This window comes from Schistocerca nitens, chromosome 6, assembly GCF_023898315.1.
Source record: "Schistocerca nitens isolate TAMUIC-IGC-003100 chromosome 6, iqSchNite1.1, whole genome shotgun sequence".
Classification (NCBI taxonomy): Eukaryota; Metazoa; Arthropoda; class Insecta; order Orthoptera; family Acrididae; genus Schistocerca; species Schistocerca nitens.
Window position 1 is genome coordinate 477,863,418 of NC_064619.1, and position 20,287 is coordinate 477,883,704.

Here is a 20,287-nt window from a genome sequence, read left to right on the forward strand (position 1 = left end):
CACGAGATATACGTAGGAGGGAGCAATATACTGCTTGACTCCTCAGTGAAGGTATGTTCTCGAAACTTCAACAAAAGCCAAAACCGAGCTACTGAGCGTCTCTCTTGCAGAGAGTTCCACTGGAGTTTATCTATCATCTCCATAATGCTTTTGCTATTGCTAAATGATCCTGTAACGGAGTGCGCTGCTCTCTGTTGGATCTTCTCTATCTCTTCTATCAACCCTATCTGGTACGGATCCCACACCGATGAGCAGTATTCAAGCAGTGGGCGAACAAGAGTACTGTAACCTACTTCCTTTGTTTTCAGATTGCATTTCCTCAGGCTTCTTCCAATGAATCTAAGTCTGGCATCTGCTTTATCCATAATTTTATATGGTCATTCCATTTTAATCACTCCTAATGCCTACTCCCCCTGCTTCCAGTTGCTGACCTGCTATATTGTAGCTAAATGATAAAGGATCTATCTTTCTATGTATTCACAGCACATTACACTCATCTACATTGAGATTCAATTGCCATTCCCTGCATCATGCGTCAATTCATTGCTGATCTTCCTGTATTTCAGTACAATTTTCCATTGTTACAACCTCTTGATATACTACAGCATCATCCGCAAAAAGCCTCAGTGAACTTCTGATGTTATCCACAAGGTCATTTATATATATTGTGAATAGCAACAGTCCTACGACACTCCCCTGCGGCACACCTGAAATCACTCTTACTTCGGAAGACTTCTCTCCATTGGGAATGACATGCTGCGTTCTGTTATCTAGGAACTCTTCAATCCAATCACACAATTGGTCTGATAGTCCATATGCTCTGATAACAATGCCTCTTCCCTGCCACTTATTCCCCAGTTGTAAAGTTCATCATTTGCCCTATTACTTTTTTTATTTTCATCTCCCACCCCTTCTCTAGTCCTCATTTTATTTGCTCTCATCTCTTTTCCTACTTTCCTTTGAGTTGTTAACCATACTTTTCATTTAACTTTAAATTTCTCTTTTTCTTAATCCATCTTTGAGGAAGGAACTAACAATACTGAAAGTTAAATATGTTCTTTTTCTCTGTTTCTTTAATTAGGAATTTTGCCTGCTGAAGCTACAAACTAGCTGTTAATTTCGTCCCCTTGTAATGTTACAGCTGTTCCAAGTGTTCCTTTTGATATGCAGGCATCAAGTATATATCTGTTCATTTGTAAACATATTTTCAGCACACTGCAAATTATCCTTATTGACCTAATTCTCCTTCTTGCAATTAATGTCTCTCTTGTACTCTCACTTTTAAAGCACAAAAGTGCAATGTTTATCCATTTATTCCAGGGGGCTCTTATGATCATAATGAGACATTACCTTATCAATTTCTACACTTCAGATTTCTTCCTGTAAATCCCTTCCAGTCCGTTCAACATTTAATTAATCCAGTGATGATTTTCATTTACGTTTGCTCAAAGACACTTAGCAGAGTTTCTGATCGGTAGGAGGATTACAACTGTTTCTAATATTGATTTTATATTGCTTATAACATGAAACTTCCTGGTAGATTAAAACCGTGTGCCGGACTGAGACTCGAACTAGAGACCTTTTGCGGGCAAGTGCTCTACCAACGGAGTTACCCAAGCACGACTCACGACCTGTCGTCACAGCTTCAATTCTGCCAGTACCTCATCTCCTACCTCCCGAACTTCACTGAAGGTCTTCTGCGAGCTTGCAAACATATGTAAACATAGGCTGTGGCTAAGTCATGTCTCCGCAATATCCTTTCTTCCAGGAGTGCTAGTTCTGCAAGGTTTGCAGAAGAGCTTCTGTGAAGTTTGGGAGGTAGGAGACGAGGTACTGGCAGAACTGAAGCTGTGAGGATGGATCGTGCTTGGGTAGCTCAGTTGGCAGAGCACTGCCCGCGAAAGGCAAAGGTCTCAAGTTTGAGTCTCGGTCCGGCACACAGTTTTAATCTGCCAGGAAGTTTCATATTCGCGTACACTCCACTGCAGAGTGGAAATCTCATTCTGCTTATAACATATTACATTAACCCTCAAAGTTTTGTTTATTTTACTATCAAGAAAATTACACATAATATCTAAACTTGGCCACTGCAAACCTCCAGCTTAGCTGACAGTTCTAACTAATAATTTGTCTGTGGTGAGTAGTAATCTGTCATTTCCATTGTGTAATAATTAATGTTATTGTCTTGGACACAAGCATTAGAGGGATTGAGGGGGGGGGGGGGCATTGTCAAATTAAGTTGTTCAGCTGCGTTGGGTACAAAATCAACAATATGTTTCTTTCACATGTACTTCAGAAGTGTGTGTGTGTTTTATATATATAAAAAAATAACGCACAAAAGAATGAAGGGCGGTAGACAGTGTTTCATTCCAACATCACCTTTCCTGCTAGATTTCCAAAATGCAGTCTGAGAATGAAATGTCTTCAAAACAGTGTGAGGCTGGGAAGTGAACATTTCAAATATTCACCAGCCCTTACACTGATGAGCCAAAACATTGTGACCACCTTCTTAAAGGTGTATTGGTCCACTTTTGGAATGCAGTACTGTAACAATTCTATGTGGCATGGATTCGACAATTCCTTGGTAGGTTTCCGGAGGTATGTGGCACCAAATATTTACACACTGGTCACACAGTTCTCATAACTTAGAGGCTGCTGGTTTGTGCATGTGATAGTGTTACAGATGTGTTCCATAGCATTCTGATTATGCAAATTTTTTCTCACAATGTCACCATGTGGTATTCAGTGTGGCAACTGCTATAATCTTTTGGCCTATCAGGGTATAAGATTCTGCAGGCAACTATTGTCAGTTATTAAAAGCATGGTTGTTATTGTCAATGATGATAGAATCCAAAATCTTCCACATTTCAAGTGACAACGTTGTACAGATCTCATCAGAGTCATTATAGGTACTAAGTAGTTAATGCTGCAGTAAGCAAGCTGTGAAGTGGGCCTCACTGTATTTCCAGCACAACCATTCATCTGTTCTTATTACTACAACTGAAATATTGTGACAATGGAAACAACTATCCACATAAAACTACACGAAGCTGATGGTTGCACATGGGCACACTTACAAGCCCAGTCAACTGCACTACAGTCTGTTCAAAATTGCTTTAGGACTGACAACTACCACAGAAGCCCTAAGGTGGAAGCCCACGCAGGATGCACAGCATGCATTCCAACAATTCCAAGAGACCTGTAGCTGCAGCAACCACCTGAAGTTCCCAAAGCTCCATAGCCGCCGCCACCACAACAATTCCCACTTGCACTTCAGTGTCAGGCAGCTTGCTGTACTGTGTGACCACTGCACCCTACGTTTATTTATTTTCATTTTTACAATTGCAGGAGTTAGAAAGCTGGAAAAACATCAAAGTTTGAAACTAACAGGAAAAAACCATGTACAGGTAAACAGATAACCAACAGAAGTTGATTTGATGGGAAGCAATTTGTCATCATATTTACAATTATTATCGCAGAAAGGAACCTCTGACACTCAGCAGGTTAAGGCAGCACATCTGTTAGAAGCCAGCTGCATATAATTATTCCTAGTTTTGCACAATCTAGGATTTCACTACAGACATTTCTGTGGCCATAAGCCGTTGATGGTGATACTGATTTTTAAGGCAAATAAGTGAATATTGACAAAGTGGTGTGGATTTAAGAAACATGGGTTAGTTCTGGTCACATTGTCAAGCACAATTATACAGACAACATGACTAAAGGAAAAATGACAATGCCTACTGGCAATGGGGTAGGGGCAGACTTATTCTTCTTCATGCAGGCACCTTCCAAAATTTTCTCTCAAATGGTCTGCTACTTTTTAAATCAAAGAATACATTACATTTACAAACCTGGGCAAACTATCAACAACTGTTCAAGATAACACACCTTACATTCAGATGTTGTCAAGGCACCTACAATCACAAAGCAAAAGGAGGAAATGATTGATTGGTTCCAGCATCGTAACATCATTGTAAGTGATAAATAGAAATGTAGAGCTTACGGAACTAAATCACAGTTCCCCATATATAAAATTGACAAGCTGGCAAAACCATTTGGGCTTACCATTGTTACACTACTACCTAACCACTACCATTTCAACCCAAAAGAATTAATACGAGCCCAAATGAAAGGTTACATTTCTTCAACTGAAGCACTCACAAAAGCTGTTATGAATATCACATGCAAGAAATCCAGCAAACATGCACTGAGAATCATGGAAAAAAGCATTGCGGAATGAAGTTGGTTTGGAAAAGCAGTCCAGTGATCCTTCAAACAAGTGCCTTAACAATGAGAGTGATGTCAGTGGAGTTTTTCAATTGTCACAATAAAAATGGAGCGCATGCAGATTCAGCTGCATGTCTGAAGTACACATTTGACAATGGTAAATTACATTTTTGTAAATTTTGATGCTGTAATAAGGTCGTTATCAGCAACTAACTCCAAATGAAGTACATCCTAGGAATTTAATATCTACCACACAAAATAAATATCACTGTTTGCAATACAGTTGCTGCAATACTAAAACACTGCTTTTTGTATCGCTTTTGTTCTGTCCCACATACCAGTTAAGTCTATTTAAGAAAAATTTTCTCAACAAACAAACAAGTATAAATCTAATTCTTTTTTGTGTTATAAATGAGTGAGTGGCTCTGAAAACTTAATAATTATAAACTTAGTTATCTGTTTCTTGTAATGAAACCATATAGGTGGCCACTTAGCATTTGACACACAAGCAGACCATTGTGCATCACATTTATCTGAAATCATCTCGTGTTAAAAAAAAGTAACTGATCCGGTTTGGAACAGATGAAAATGTGATTTATTCTTAAGACATCGTTCACATAATTTGTTGACCTAACTTCAATAACGATAAAGTTTCCCGCAAGCTGAAAGTTGGGTAATGTCAATAGAAAACAGATTTTCTGTATAATGTCTTATTAATTTGCTGATGCAAATAAATCTAAAATGAAAACCGTGCACATCTTTTAAAAACACACTGACACCAATTCCATATTTGTGCATTGAATAATTTGCCCATTTGAGTGATTTGAATGAAATTAAGATGATGGGCATGGTCAGTGGGGGACATAGCAACTCCGCTCAATTGCCCCCCCCCCCCCCCCCACATGGTCCAGCCAAACTGTCAAAGTTATTCTGAACCGACTATAGCTTTTCCACTTCCTTCCATCTCTCCTCTCTTACCAATGGATTATGGCATCAGAGAAACAAGATGTGTGGAAGGAGGAGGAGGAGGAGGAGGAGGTGGTGGTGGTAGTGGTAGTGGTAGTTGAGAAGTATCAGGTGGTGAAAGAAGGGAGACAAATAGTGTTCAGCAACTACAACCAGGTAGTTGTGTTTCCAGTTTTTTATATTTTAGCAGTATCATTCCTTCATAAACAACTGGTAAACTTTTATCCACAAAACACTGTACAGCACTTGCAGCAATGTTCACAGGTGACACATCTGCTCTCATATGTAGTCTCTTTGATCAGATAAGAAACGCCTGTGACAGGAATACAATAAGAAATGGTGAGTAGTGGAACTGCACAGGTTTTACATTTGTCAGATTCACAGCACACATTTAGAATTACAAGTGCCATGGTGATATGATGGGATATTGTGTAGGTGACAAAATATCAGTTTGGAATGTGAGGATAGAACTTTGAGTCGGTTGTCCTTCATTAAGGCATAATATTGGTGAATGATGTGGCTTGTTATGCCTCGGTGATAAGGGCTGTATTGTTCAGTAACTGATTTGCAGTGGCATCATGTTTATTTCAATTATGATAAAAAATTGCATTGAAATTATATTTAAGAACTAGTTGGGCATGGTATTATCCATCTGTATGGCCTTTGTAAAGGTTATCAATGCATGCCCATTTTGTCCTACAGATTTAAGTATGATCACAGACTTTCTGACAAGGAACATAAAACAATTGTCAAAAGGGTGGTATTGTTGGTCTTTAGTGAGTTTGATGCTGACATGTTTTTACAGTCGTCAGAGAGAAGAAGCTCAACATCTATAAAAACTGAGAAGGACCAGTTGAAGTACATTTAGGAATGGTACTGAGAATCTGGAAGAGTACCACGACACTACACCAGAAAGATATTTAGTTAAATAGAGATAATCCTTGTGTATGTTTATGGCAGATATGAGAAACAGTTTACAGATTTGGTTTCGAAGAAGAATTTTTCAGTCAGAATGTGACTGGCCAAGCAGATAAGTGAGCAGTTAACGTTCTATATGAGGAGACATTGAGAAAAGTATTCTTTCAGGATAGCAACGTCATGAGGGATTTTTACGCTCAGGGGCATAGTACCTACAGTGATGAGCGAGAAGACTAGTGATAATGTGGCCAGAGATTGTGGAAATGTAATGAAGAAATTCATTAGTGTCTTGGGTATGTCGAAGGAGACTACAGCGATTGATTGGAGATGATGGGTCAACAAAGGTAGAGGATATCTCTGTGCTAGTTCTGTAACCAGCCACGATAGGGTTGATGTTGGGCTTGGCAAGATTTGGGCACAATGAAGAGGAAAAGGGGGTGGAGGGGGAGGAGTTCCTAATGTGAGGAGGGTGACTGATACAAGTGACTAGTTTTGGAAGGAATCTAATTTTCTGATGAGTTCTTTGAGGTCCACACTAAAGTTCTAGAATGGGATCAAAGTGGTAATGTTTATAAGAGGAGGTACTGGAAAAACAGTAGAGACTCCCACCACATAATTACTGATCTTCACAACTACACTGAAAGACTCCTTTTGAATCACCTGACTGATATGGTTGGAATTGGGCTGGGTTGTTTGGGGAAAGAGACTGAACAGTGAGGTCATCAGTCTCATTGGATTAGGGAAGGATGGGAAGGAAGTCGGCCACGCCCATTCAAAGGAACCATCCCAGCATTTGCTTGGAGCGATTTAGGGAAATCGTGGAAAACCTAAATCAGGTTGGCCAGATGCGGGATTGAACCGTCGTCCTAACGAATTTGAATCCAGTGTGCTAACCACTGCACCACCTTGCTCGGTCTGGTTGGAATTGGGTTTTATGCAATGCGGCAACAAAAGCAGAGGGCATCTCTATGGTAGCCTTGTAACCAATCATAACAGTAAACTAGGCCGCAAAACCTGTTTGTTCACAATCTGTGATGTTAGACTCACCAGAAAAAAAAAAAAGGACTTGGGGGAGGAAGGTGAAACTAGGATAGAAACGAGAAATTACTGAAGGTTATCAGGGATTGAGACAGAAGTTGGACCTGAATTTGACAAGGCTCCATATATGGTTAATGCTGGTTGTGGTCATTAGGGTAGGCAGGCAAAAACATAAGGAGTAGTCAAATGAAAATGAGAGTAATCTCTGTTTATCCCCTTGTCCGATGCAACGATCGATACCTTCACGTAAAAATGTTTGAAGTTGCCTATGGAACCATAATTGTACCCAGGCGTGCACCTCTTCATCCAAAGCAAATTTACAGCCATGAATGTCTTTCTTCAGGACTTAAAAAACATGGAAATCAAATGGATCATCATTAGTGTTTCAGGGCGCACAACAGCGAGGTTATCAGCGCCCGTCCCCAAAAGTTCAATTCAGAGCCGAATTGTGAGAGAATTGGTATTGACAAATGGAGGAGAGATCAGAACTGTATGGAGGATGTGTACGAGTTTCCAGTGAAACTTCTGCAGCATAGTCAAAACCACCTTGGCAACATGTGGACGAGCCCTGAGGTTGCCAACGTTGTTTCGACTATGCTGTACCTCTCCCCATGTGATTTCCACAATTTTGAAGCTGTGAAGATAGGCATTTGTGGCCATCAATTTTCTTTGGCTGAAGAGTTGTATACTTGAATACAGTCCTGGTTCTACGGGGAACTGCAAAAAATTTTCCATGAATGCACTGGCAATCTTGTCTTACATTGGGATGAATGTATTAACAGTTATGGTCATTACTTAATACTTCCATTGTCTGGAACATTTTAAGGAACTCTGGTACTCTACAAGTTTGGCACAATTAAGCCTAGATTCACAGCTGAAGAACCATCTTCTTGCAAGAGCTGATACTTCAGTGAGAGTAAGTTTCTTGAAGAATACAATGCTGATAGTGTTGGAGTCTGTAGAGGCTATTCAAAAGCAGTGTGATTAATGGGACATAAAGGAAGTTTGCATGAATGCATAGCATATCAGCAAAGTAAGCCTAAGAGCTATGACAGGTTAACTGAGACAGTGGTCTGTATACTGGATTGGAATAATTGATTCCTTAGTATGTACTAATACTCTTGAGAGGGAAAGCCGAAGTACAATTAAGTCTACAATTAGATGGTGTAATTATTTTCATGAAACACTTTAGGAAATGAAAATGACTTCAATAGCTATTTCAGTACCAGTATCACATGGATTTCCTTATGCGCTGGGCTATTTCACTGAACTGCAATTGTGGAATATCTTCGTCTATAAAATCGTCATTTCCACAACACCCCTGAAGTAAAGCTCAGCATATCTCCATCTTGGGCTGACCACTTTTCACTCCTGCCCACACTTATTCTTCATTTTCCATATGTTTCATCCATCATAACTTTGGACTCTCAACCCATTCCTCCATTCAGTAGTCAGTTTTCCTAATCATTTGCAGCATGAATTGACATTCTGCCACTGTCACTATGAGCAATTTGCCTCCTCCTTATCCTCCTCCCAATAATTCCTTTCACCTTATCCACCTCCTTCCCATCCGCCGCCCTCCCCTCCTTGCCTCCCACATATTCCCTTAATTCCTGCAGCCACTCATCAACCCTCTATCTGAGCAACCACTCATTAAATGCCCAGTACGTGCATATTTATGTCATACTAGTGCCTCAGTTTGTGTCACAGAGCCTGACTGACACATTTTCATTACTAACAGCTAGTTCCCTTCAAATTCCTTGGTTTATTATGTACTGTAAGGAAGTCACACTAAAAAATGAAACTTACTTTCATTATCTGGAGACTGACAAGAAGGCTATCAAAGGAGCAGAATTACTAAACTCGCCCTTTGAAAGAAAGTCAAGTTACTGTTCTAGTAACAGTCCTATCCACTGCATTTTTTGAAACATAAAGAGTGGATCTGGTTGAAATTAAACTGCATGGAAAAACTGATATACTAAAGCAAATGGAAAATATATTTTCACAAACATGAAAATGTCTCATCCAACACAACAAAAAGTCACCCTGTGTACAAATAAGTCAGGAAAACTATCAAATATAACTTTCCAACAAACTTTATAGTCGTAATGTGCCCCCTTTAGTCTGCCTCTCATGAAATGAGATATGTGGCTGTAATATTACAGCCATGTAAGAAATACAGCTGAGAATCAGTCCCACACAACAGCACTCAGGGCATACAGATTCTTGTGGCTAGATAATACAATTTTACAAACCTGAAGGGAGCTGACAATGAGGTATAAAAATCTTTTATAAAGAATGGAGGAAAGGAAGTGATGCAAGGATAACTTCTCATTTTAGTTCTTATGTCTCATTAAAGACTTCTGAATGGATCTTTGTATATCTTAATCAGGTGTCAGACATGAAGACAAAATTATAGGGTTACACACTCACTCAAAAGGGATGGTTCACATTCAGTTTATTTGTGAACAATATAATATGGGATAGAAATGGTCATGGTAAGGATGATCATCGGAAGCGTCACAGTTACATAGTGGGGAGTTGACTCTAAAGTACCAGTCCACACATACAGAGGGACTATCAGATCAGTTCTCGGTTATAGAAGTGCCACTTATTGTGATGGGATTTGAGTATGGATATCGCCCACCACAAAAACAGCAGCTGGTACTTCCTGAAGTTGGCTATATTAACCTCTTGTGAACCACAGAGAAAGCACTGTTAATGAGATGCCAGAATTTCTGAATAGAATTGCTTCAAACTCCTTGCAGACATTTATGAACAGACCAAGGAAGCCTGGAGAGGACCAACTAGGATTTGCCATATTTTGCCCTTTGTACAGTTCTGAGACATAATAGCTTCTTCCATAAAAACAGCACAAGCTGTCTCAGTGAGGGAGGCCCTCTGGTATGGGATAGTTGAATGGCCATAACATTATGCCAAAAGAAGAAATGTAGCGAGAAGTAGTCTCATGCAACAATACACTTACGGCACACAGGACACACAAATTTCCATAACACAGAAGAGAAACATAAGACGATGATAGATCCTAAGCTACACAACCCAAATTTAATTTATATTGTTCTCTGGGACTACACTTTGTATTCTTCCCCTCTCTCTAGTCCCACAACATTCCTCTTATTAAAGCAATGGCCTTCAAATGGACAGCACATCCAACCTACATAAAGATTATTGTTGAATAATAACTGATGACTAGCACTGTGGTAAGGCATCTCCGACTCTTCCCGCATGGGCAAACGATTCAGCATCATTTTGCCAACAGCCCTTTGCACATTTACATATCTGGGTAGCAAGGATTGTTTATAATCCATTTAACGTATTTCTATCCTACTTTTTCAGCCAGCTGGAAAAGAAAAATTCTCTTTGTCTAGTACACTGTTTAATGGTCCCAGTCTCCGTGTACAGCTTTCTGCAGACAACTGGTAGACTGCAACACCTTGCACAGTGATATTTCCTGCAAGACTAATGGACCGCCATTGACTAACAACTATTTCAGCCACAACACATATCTACTCTAATTCCTTTTGACAACAGTGGCCTGATCTACAGATTAGGAACTCTTGAGTATCAGATGTGATCCCATGAACCATAAAGGACTGCTATTTGTATTTCCAAATCCAGTAATAGGGCATGTTTGACTTCTTCAGCTATATGTAAGAACTAACTTAGGCCTCCAACCAGAATACTTTTTTATCAAACTTTTCCACTGTAAAAAATATTAACATGATTTACATTTGTATACACAATTATTCGGAAAAACTGATATAGGCTACAGGTTGTGTGGAGAAAGTTCTTCCTTCCAATAAATATAAATTATTATACCTCTTGTAACCACAGTGAAAGCAGAAAAACAACATGGCATTCATGGTAGTCAATGTAGCTCACAATATTGACAATACAATGCTGTTCTCTAAGTCAAGGAAGAACAGGACTGATAACAAAAAAGGAATTTTTTGTGGTAATTGATGAACAGTTTAGTTCCCTGAAAGTTTATTCTTTTAAGAATCTACCCATCATACTGGTGTAAGAGAATAATATAATTTAACACAAACCATGTGTGGACCCAGAAGACAACACTGATTGCATTTATTAATGCTTAGAGATGAATAAATAAATAAGCCAAAGTGTAACTTGGCACTTTTAAGGTACAAAAAGCATAATCAGGGCTGAGTCATGTTGAGCTCCAGGTGGGGGAGATAATCACATTACACTTAACAATTCATGAGCTGCTCATCCACACCTTGAAGGCTCAAGGAATAACCTCTCTGGATTGATAACTCAACATCTAACAAATACACTGCACGATCACCTCAATCCTACACTTTATGTTTATCTATCAAATATTTGGCACCATTATACAAAGGAGTAATGAAATGGTTAAGTAACACAACACTTCATGGATCACAAGTCAGGATATAATTAATTCCTGATAATCTAGTAACACAGCAATTACTGCAAAGGGCTTGCACGAAGATCTACGGCCAATAAAATAATTTCAAAGGATGGACAAATGATTCTAAAATAGATCATATTTCTACAACAAGTGGACAAAGGAAATCAACGCCTATGTAAGGCTTGTACAACAGTAAAAATACATATTCAGATTCAAACAATTTTTAACGTTAAGTACCTCTGAATTAGTCATCCCCTTTTTTAATACGAGTGACCAGAAAGCAGTGTTGTACAGGTTATTCACATGAACATCTGCCTGTCTCCAGCTCAAATAATCTTTAAGATTATCTTCGGACGGATACAGCACAACCCGTGCGTCAAATGAAGGTGGGTACTGTAATGGAACTGAACCAAAACATTTTCGCCAATTGTAAACAAATGCCGACGAAAACAAACTGTTTACGATGCTCATAAGCTTTGATGATCTGCGGTTGAACAACGTGGTGTCTTTCCTAAAGACAAAGCTGTACTCATCACTTTGTCCATAAGCTATACATATTTCTTTCCACTGATTCATTACATAAGTTGCCGCTTCAGTCATAAGATTAAGTCCTCGAACATCGTTAGGTTTTTCGTAACCATGAGCATCCGTAAACCTGTGAAAATCTTTCCCATCAATTCTAACCACTATCCAGCAGTTCGGCAGACAACTGTCATTCGCTTCAAATTTTTTTACATACTCGAATCTACTTTTCGCCATGACCGATAAGCACCGTTTCAGAAGTATTTCTTGACGTACACGTGAAAATCCACGATAACAGCCTACACAGCTTTGCAGGCAATGTACTTGCGCATACAACATCCTCCTGTCACACACTCAAACATAATTTCTTTGCTCTTTCATGCTCCATTATAAACAATTACATAAGTGGGACGGCAAATTCCAATAATATGTGTTTAAGAGAACCCACATGGGTTAACAGCAGTTCTGGACGAAAAGAAGGTTACTCTGATTTTCTTTTTTATCGTAAACAATAAACATACATGTCCCCACCACTAACTACACTGTACCCCACCACTGCCAACACTGCGGAAAAAAGACATCCAATAAAATGTTCCGTGTAATTAACATACCAATATAGTTCATGCAAATAATGCTCATTAATATTCTATAACATTCAATTTTTCCATTAAACGTGGAGTGCGTGAACAACGAGACAACACGGTGGTCTATCGCCAACGCCGCCAAACTTTCGGCAAGCTGTGCTGAGCCGGTCACGTCCCCTGCTATGAGGACAGCTTTACTGGTTTCGACAGGTGGCCAACTATAATTCAATGAAATTAGCGAAACAGTCTCGCAAAAAGGGCCCGAAATGGATACATTATAATTTGTTTAATTGTCAAGACCTGATGCGGAAAGACATCGGGGATTGCAAAGCATCCCAGTACTTGCAGCGTTTGCGAAGTAAGATTGACGCTGGCCCAGTACTGGACAGCCTGCTAAGAACCACATGGAGTACTCGTTGCCGCCCGCCATTAAACCAATCATCACGTCGCAATCTGACATGCCTTTAGACGCAGTGGTAGAGCTATCAGACGAGGTGCAAGACACTATATCATCAGTGTCTATCAGTGTAACGAGTCTGCAGTGCGCAAGCACATTTGCCACAGTATCGCACACTGACTACGACGCTCTGGCGGCAAAGGTGGACGTACCCACACAACAGATCGTGCAGTTGTTATCTCATTGTGACGCCAGCAGCGACCGTGGCCGATCCAGATTCTGGAAGTATTCACACAGCAGACTGTCGACCATGTCGACTACACCTAGGACACAAACGAAGCATGAGATATGTTGGTACTACAGTAGATTTGGCACTCAAGCAGGTCGCTGTATCAAGCATGCCCTGTGCATACCCAGTGCCAACAGCAGTTGGGTATAGACGCTTCGTCCAATTGCCTGTCTGAGTCACGGCGTCTGTTTTAAGTGAACGACATACAGAACAGAAATACCTGGTTGACAATGGCGTTGATCTGTGAATCTTCCCATGAACAATGCTATACTGGTGTAGGCCGTGTACATCATTTGTCTAGCTGCTGCAAACAATTCTTGTATCACACTATACAGCACGCAACGTTTCGAGGTGGATCTAGACCTATGCCATGTGTTCGTGTAGGGCTTCACGATCGTGGACGTCGCAGAGCCGATTATAGGAGCGGACTTCTTGGCGTACTACAATCTTCTGTCTGACATCACCAACACACGCCTGGTCGACCATACCACCAGACTCACAGCTGCGGGATTTTAGCGCCATGCAACCACCTACCCTGCCAAACTGATTGAAGTCAAAGACAGCGAGTACACTGTCCTGCTTCGAGATTTCCTGGCACTGACAAGGCTGCCAGGTATGCCCAAAGATGTGAAGTACAACACTGTGCACTATATACAGACTCCTGAGGGACCCCCTATATCTTGTAGGCCACAACAGTTATTCCCAGACCACTTAGCAGTTACAAAGGCAGTATTTGACAGTACAATTCGAGATTGCACCATCTGATCGCAGTCCCTGGCCTTCACCGCCGCATCTTGTGCCAAGAAAGTGTGATGCATGGCGCTCTTGTGGTGATTACAGAACACTTACTTCCCATAGGGCGCCAGATCGTTACCCAGTGCCATTAATCCATGATTACAACTATATTTTCAGTGGGACCTGCCTGTACAGTGTGTTGAACTGTGTCAAAGCATACATGCAGATACCTATCACCATGAAAGACATAGCAAAGACAGCTATAATCACACCATTTGGCCTGTTTGAAAGAGAATTCATGACGTTTGGCCTCAGGAACGTTGCACAGACATGGCAGAAATTTATTGATTCAGTGTTGAAAGGCCTGCCATTCTGTTTCGCTTACCTCGACGACATATTGGTATTCTCAGCCTCGCCAGACTAACATTGCCAGCATCTCATAGAAGTTTTCAACTGGCTGGACCAATTCGGCATTGTTCTGAACACAGTGATGTGTATTTTTGGTCAGCCACAAATCGATACCGCTTCCTGAAAAAGCGGAAGTCATTCTGAAGATCCCCTAGCCTTCCAGAGTTAAGGAGCTGTGAAGATTTCTAGGGATGTTATACTGTTTTCGTGGCAAATACCACAGGGAGCATAAATTCAAGAACTATTAATGGCTGTGCTTCTGGGTATGAAATGTAAAGAGAACTTGGACAGATGCCATGACTGCTGCTTTTAAACAAGCAAAACAAGCGATAATGGACGCTGCATCGTTGGTACCCCCCTACCCAAGTGTGCCATTAGCATTGCTGGTACATGCGAGCCAGACAGCAGTGGGTACTGTGTTACAGCAACACAAGACACATGGCAGCCTCTAGTCTTTTACTCATGGAACAACAGCTCAACAGAAATGGAGCAGCTACGACCATGAACTGTTAGTGATATGTGAGGCAGTCAAGTACTTCTGACCTCAGCAGGAAGCCCGTGAGTCTATGGTCTTCACTTAACACAAGTCACTCATGAATGAGACTTTCACTCTGCAGCGGAGTGTGCGCTGATATGAAACTTCCTGGCAGATTAAAACTGTGTGCCCGACTGAGACTCGAACTCGGGACCTTTGCCTTTCGCGGGCAAGTGCTCTACCAACTGAGCTACCGAAGCACGACTCACGCCCGGTCCTCACAGCTTTACTTCTGACAGTATCTCGTCTCCTACCTTCCAAACTTTACAGAAGCTCTTCTGCGAACCATGCAGAACTAGCACTTCTGAAAGAAAGGATATTGCGGAGACATGGCTTAGCCACAGCCTGGGGGATGTTTCCAGAATGAGACTTTCACTCTGCAGCGGAGTGTGGGCTGATATGAAACTTCCTGGCAGATTAAAACTGTGTGCCGGACCGAGACTCGAACTCGGGACCTTTGCCTTTCGTGGGCAAGTGCTCTACCAACCGAGCTACCGAAGCACGACTCACGCCCGGTCCTCACAGCTTTACTTCTCCCAGTATCTCGTCTCCTACCTTCCAAATTTTACAGAAGCTCTTCTGCGAACCATGCAGAACTAGCACTTCTGAAAGAAAGGATATTGCGGAGACATGGCTTAGCCACAGCCTGGGGGATGTTTCCAGAATGAGACTTTCACTCTGCAGTGGAGTGTGGGCTGATATGAAACTTCTTGTCAGATTAAAACTGTGTGCCCGACCGAGACTCGAACTCGGGACCTTTGCCTTTCGAGGGCAAGTGCTCTACCAAGGAAGGTAGGAGACGAGATACTGGCAGAAGTAAAGCTGTGAGGACCGGGCGTGAGTCGTGCTTCGGTAGCTCAGTTGGTAGAGCACTTGCCCGTGAAAGGCAAAGGTCCCGAGTTCGAGTCTCGGTCGGGCACACAGTTTTAATCTGCCAGGAAGTTTCATATCAGCCCACACTCCGCTGCAGAGTGAAAGTCTCATTCTGGAAACATCCCCCAGGCTGTGGCTAAGCCATGTCTCCGCAATATCCTTTCTATCAGACGTGCTAGTTCTGCATGGTTTGCAGAAGAGCTTCTGTAAAGTTTGGAAGGTAGGAGACGAGATACTGGCAGAAGTAAAGCTGTGAGGACCGGGCGTGAGTCGTGCTTCGGTAGCTCAGTTGGTAGAGCACTTGCCCGCGAAAGGCAAAGGTCCCGAGTTCGAGTCTCGGTCGGGCACACAGTTTTAATCTGCCAGGAAGTTTCACAAGTCACTCATGTATGCATCTCAGCAGAGCAGTGTCAACTGTTCGCTGTGGCAGCATAACCAGCTTAAGTCTATTCACAGTTTACCACAGATTTCCAGCAGATACCCAGGATCGAGAAAGTGGTAGCTGACTGCCTTTCCCGAGTCAGCAGGGTCTCTGCTATTTACTACACAGAACTTGCATAAGCAGAATGTACCGATAAGGAACTGCAAGAGCTGTTGCAAGAAAGAACTTCGACGCTAGACTGGCAGTTAGTCAACGATACTGGCACTGGCATCAAGTTATACTGTGATGCATCAATAGCAAAACCACGGCTGTTTTCACTTGCAAGATTTTGAGAGGACGCCTTCGAATCTTTACACAACCTGTGTGACCTTGACACGTGATCAACGTTACATCACATTACAAATCGCTTCATGTGGCAAGAAATGAAGAAAGACAGCTGTGAGTGGACACAATGTTGTGTACAAAGTCTGTGTTGCAAGGTCAGCCAGCATGTACATGTGCCGATTGGCAGTTTCCTCAAAACTACCACACATATCATTCAAGTGCATGTGGATGTTGTGGGACCAGTATCAGCTTCGAATGGTCAAAGGTACCACCTAACAATCGTTGACTGATTCACCTATTGGCCAGAAGCGGCACCTGTGGACAACATTGCAGAAACTTTGGCGCATGCTTTCCTCCTAAACTGGATATAACATTTTGTGTATCCTCTGCACACTACAACAGATTGCAGATTGCAACATTCTGTGGCGTGAATCATCCCAAAACGACCAGCTATCACCCAGAAAGCAGTGGGATGATAGAGCATGGCCACTAAAAGCAGCTCTGTTGTGCCATCCTGCCAGTTGGACAGAAGATCTGCCTGTGGTTGTACTTGGCCTAAGGAACTTATACAAACCAGATCTGGAAAGTTCCTCTGCAGAATTGCTGTACAGAGAGCCATTACGACTGCCTGGCGAATTTGTGGATGTGGCTCAACAGCCTGATATAGACTCATCTACCTTCATCAGTCGCCTTAGACGTCAGATCAAGAAGATCCAATCTCCACAGCCGTCCAACATGGAACTGTTGCCACGTTTGTCCACAAAGACCCCAGTATGTGCACACACATGATGTTGCGTACTCATGGTGTAAAAGTGACCCTACAACCACCATACACCGGGCCACATAGTGTCGACAAGAGGGGAGATCTCACTGTGGGCATTCTGGTCAACGGTGAACACTCTGCAACAAACAGGGTCAGGCCAGCATTCGTTTTCAAGGAGCTGCCCCCACCAAGACTCGATGGACACAGCCTCATCCAGCATCTGGTTTAGCAACAGCAACTCAGGGGGCAATACTGGCCATTTCAGCTACAGGGGACCAGCGCACCACAAGATCTGGTTGATGTGCCCACTTCCCAGCGCGCTTCCTGATTGATACTCCACTTCTGCGGGGGGGGGCTGTTGTGGCGACCACGGTTGGCAGTTCTGTACAGTGCAGTGCACAACTCTTTGAAGCGTGTGTCATGCCACGAGTGTTAGATTTCGTGCTGTCAAATTAATTCCACGATGGCTGCCAGGAGAGCTGTATTTTGTATATAAACTCTGTGGCATTTACTCTTAGTTTATAATAATTTACATGTTATATGTTTAATTATCTGATTTTATATAGCCATTAGTAATGAGTCAACAAGATACTTAGTCATTCTCTCTCGAGTTTGTCTTTGTGTACACTGTGTGTTTGTTCTGTATTATTTGACTACAAACAAATAAAGTCGTTGTCACTCTAGTAAATGACGTATCGTTTGTGCATTATTTGTCGTAAAGTAAGCAGGCTAATTGGTTGGAAGGGCCAGTACTCATCCCTACGGCCAAAGTTCTACATGCTGCTATAAAATTCTACTGGCAGTGGGTTAAATGGAAAGCCAGCAAGTACTGCAAATTTCTGGAATCTTTCGTGGATCACACTCACATTCTTCACAATTAATTATGTCATATATGTGCCTATATTCTAAGCGGCATGGAGAAGAACATATAAGCCATTTATGGATTCCATGAATAAGAAATTCAGTATTTCTTGGCAGAGTTACCTCTGTAGAATAAAAAAGTGTGAGATATAATGAATGACAGACGCAGTGCATGAGAACAATAGAATTGTTTTCAGATTTGTTTTTCATCTGAACATGTACCCCAGTGTTAAAACCGCACATTTAAAATTCAGCAAAGGCTATTTTATTCCTGAAAGTATAGGTGCAGCATCATATTTTTCTACCTCAACATTACCCAAAAATGAGGACATCATTTCGGTCATTTGTGTACTGTAATATCACACTACAACATCTAATAATTTCGATATGAAGAGTCAATCGATTCTTCTATAACAAGGCTGAATTTCTATTCGCCTACATCTCTCATTAATATATCAGTGAAGTGTGGGGTGAGTATATTCACAATTACTCTCTTAGGTTTTGTCCTGTATAGAGGAAAATCGACTGCTTTGCTGTCACTCAAAGAAAATGAGTTACTGCATAATTGTGACGTATGGTCAATGCTTATTATTGCAGAATGTGTTGCTGTGTACAATGATAATCTAGCTGCAGCCTGTCTGCTGTGTACCCATCATTTCATCAACCCTTTAAGCGTCATTTTAGTTTGTAGTTTGATTCTAAGTGAAAAGATGCTGAAATGTGTTTTTTAGAACATCAGTGATGTTTTAAATCATATAACTTTGTCCTTATTTCTGCTTTGTATAACTTGCTTTAGTTGACTGTTACAAGTGGTTGTATCCACTCTTTAAAGTCCAACATATTCTCCCACTCCTTTCTGTAAATTTGTGTATATTGAGGTTTCGGCCTGATGTGATAATTAACTATCACAGTTAGAAAGTACACTACATTCCAGCACTCGCTGCATACACACGCTATAAACGAAGAACTTCAACAACATTATTGGAACCTGTATTGAGTTTCCAAGCAAGCACAACTACATTTGTGCAAGCTCTTAGCTCTTTAGCTGATATCTCTGGCGTCTGGCTTTCTACAGCCAAGGGGAAAACCAAGTTAGGTGCCATATGATACATGAGATAAGATGTGTATATTACGATACCACTGCATGGATATACACATGCAGGGACATAAAGGGATGTCCAGTGATAACACATGATTCATGTGTGGTATGTATTGTATCACAGAGGAAAAAGAACTTCAAAAAATACAACTGCATTCATAATAAAATCCAAAGTTATATTAGTTTTGAATTTTTATTGTAAAAATTATCGAATAATGAAAATGGCTATTATTTTCACAAAAATGACTAGGAATGACAGCGGTACCTTTCTTAAAACCGGTGGCTACTCGCCACTTCAAAAAGGCTGACATGGCATGGCATGTAAAGTGCTCTGTGTAAAAGCTCAGTACACAGATGCTGTGTTGTTAGATCATCACTGTTTGGAGGGGCCTGTGCCTGACATAGAACATGAGCAGGACAAAGTTGACCGACTTGTGCCGGTCCAGATCTAGGGAGCCCTCATTCAGGACGTTGTGAACAAAAGGTATGGATTGCAGCAACACAGTCAGCAACATTTTCGTTTACTGTTGTCTGACAGTGTTTGTGACAGTATGCTTCCCAGCCAGAAGTGTTAGCATGGGCCACAGTTTTACTGTGACGTGGACGAAAACGAACCAGTGAAAGTGGGTGGTGCTCTCCTGCTTTTGCATACTAGAAGGAAGAAACTAGAAAGATCAAGAGAGTTCGGGATTTGTGGGTGCTTATTTAAATAAGCAAACTGCCTCCGAAAATGTAACTTGCAAATTAATGCTTGATACATAACATTTCAGGAACGTCTACATCTTAAAAGCAACACCAATATGAGAGACTTATACTAGTTTCAATAATATTGGTGATCAACATTTGAATTTTGACTACCACAGATGATTCATGCAGTAGTTTGATGTTTTTCATTTAAGTGGAATTTTAATTGATATTGATCTTGATATCAAACATATGGAGTGTTTTGGTA

General features: G+C 41.3%; 1 protein-coding gene and 1 non-coding gene across 4 annotated transcripts in view; one reads left to right on the forward strand and one right to left on the reverse strand.

The window, feature by feature from the left end:
• Positions 1-12,527, reverse strand: part of LOC126262434 (probable tRNA(His) guanylyltransferase) — a 28,317-nt gene extending 15,790 nt beyond the window's left edge. Inside the window, exon 1 of one of the 3 annotated variants that reach the window (XR_007546731.1) lies at positions 12,303-12,426. Coding sequence is in view for 2 of the 3 variants with exons in the window: in XM_049959077.1 (XP_049815034.1) it covers positions 11,801-12,424 (624 nt within the window). In the remaining variant the exon portion in view is untranslated. Of the gene's footprint in view, positions 1-11,800 lie in introns of all 3 variants that reach the window. The other 2 variants (XM_049959078.1, XM_049959077.1) reach the window with 2 other exon arrangements.
• A 3,351-nt stretch (positions 12,528-15,878) lies between these two features.
• Positions 15,879-15,953, forward strand: Trnas-uga (transfer RNA serine (anticodon UGA)). The gene has a single exon. It is a non-coding gene; the product is annotated as a tRNA-Ser (tRNA).
• Positions 15,954-20,287: the final 4,334 nt, after the last annotated feature.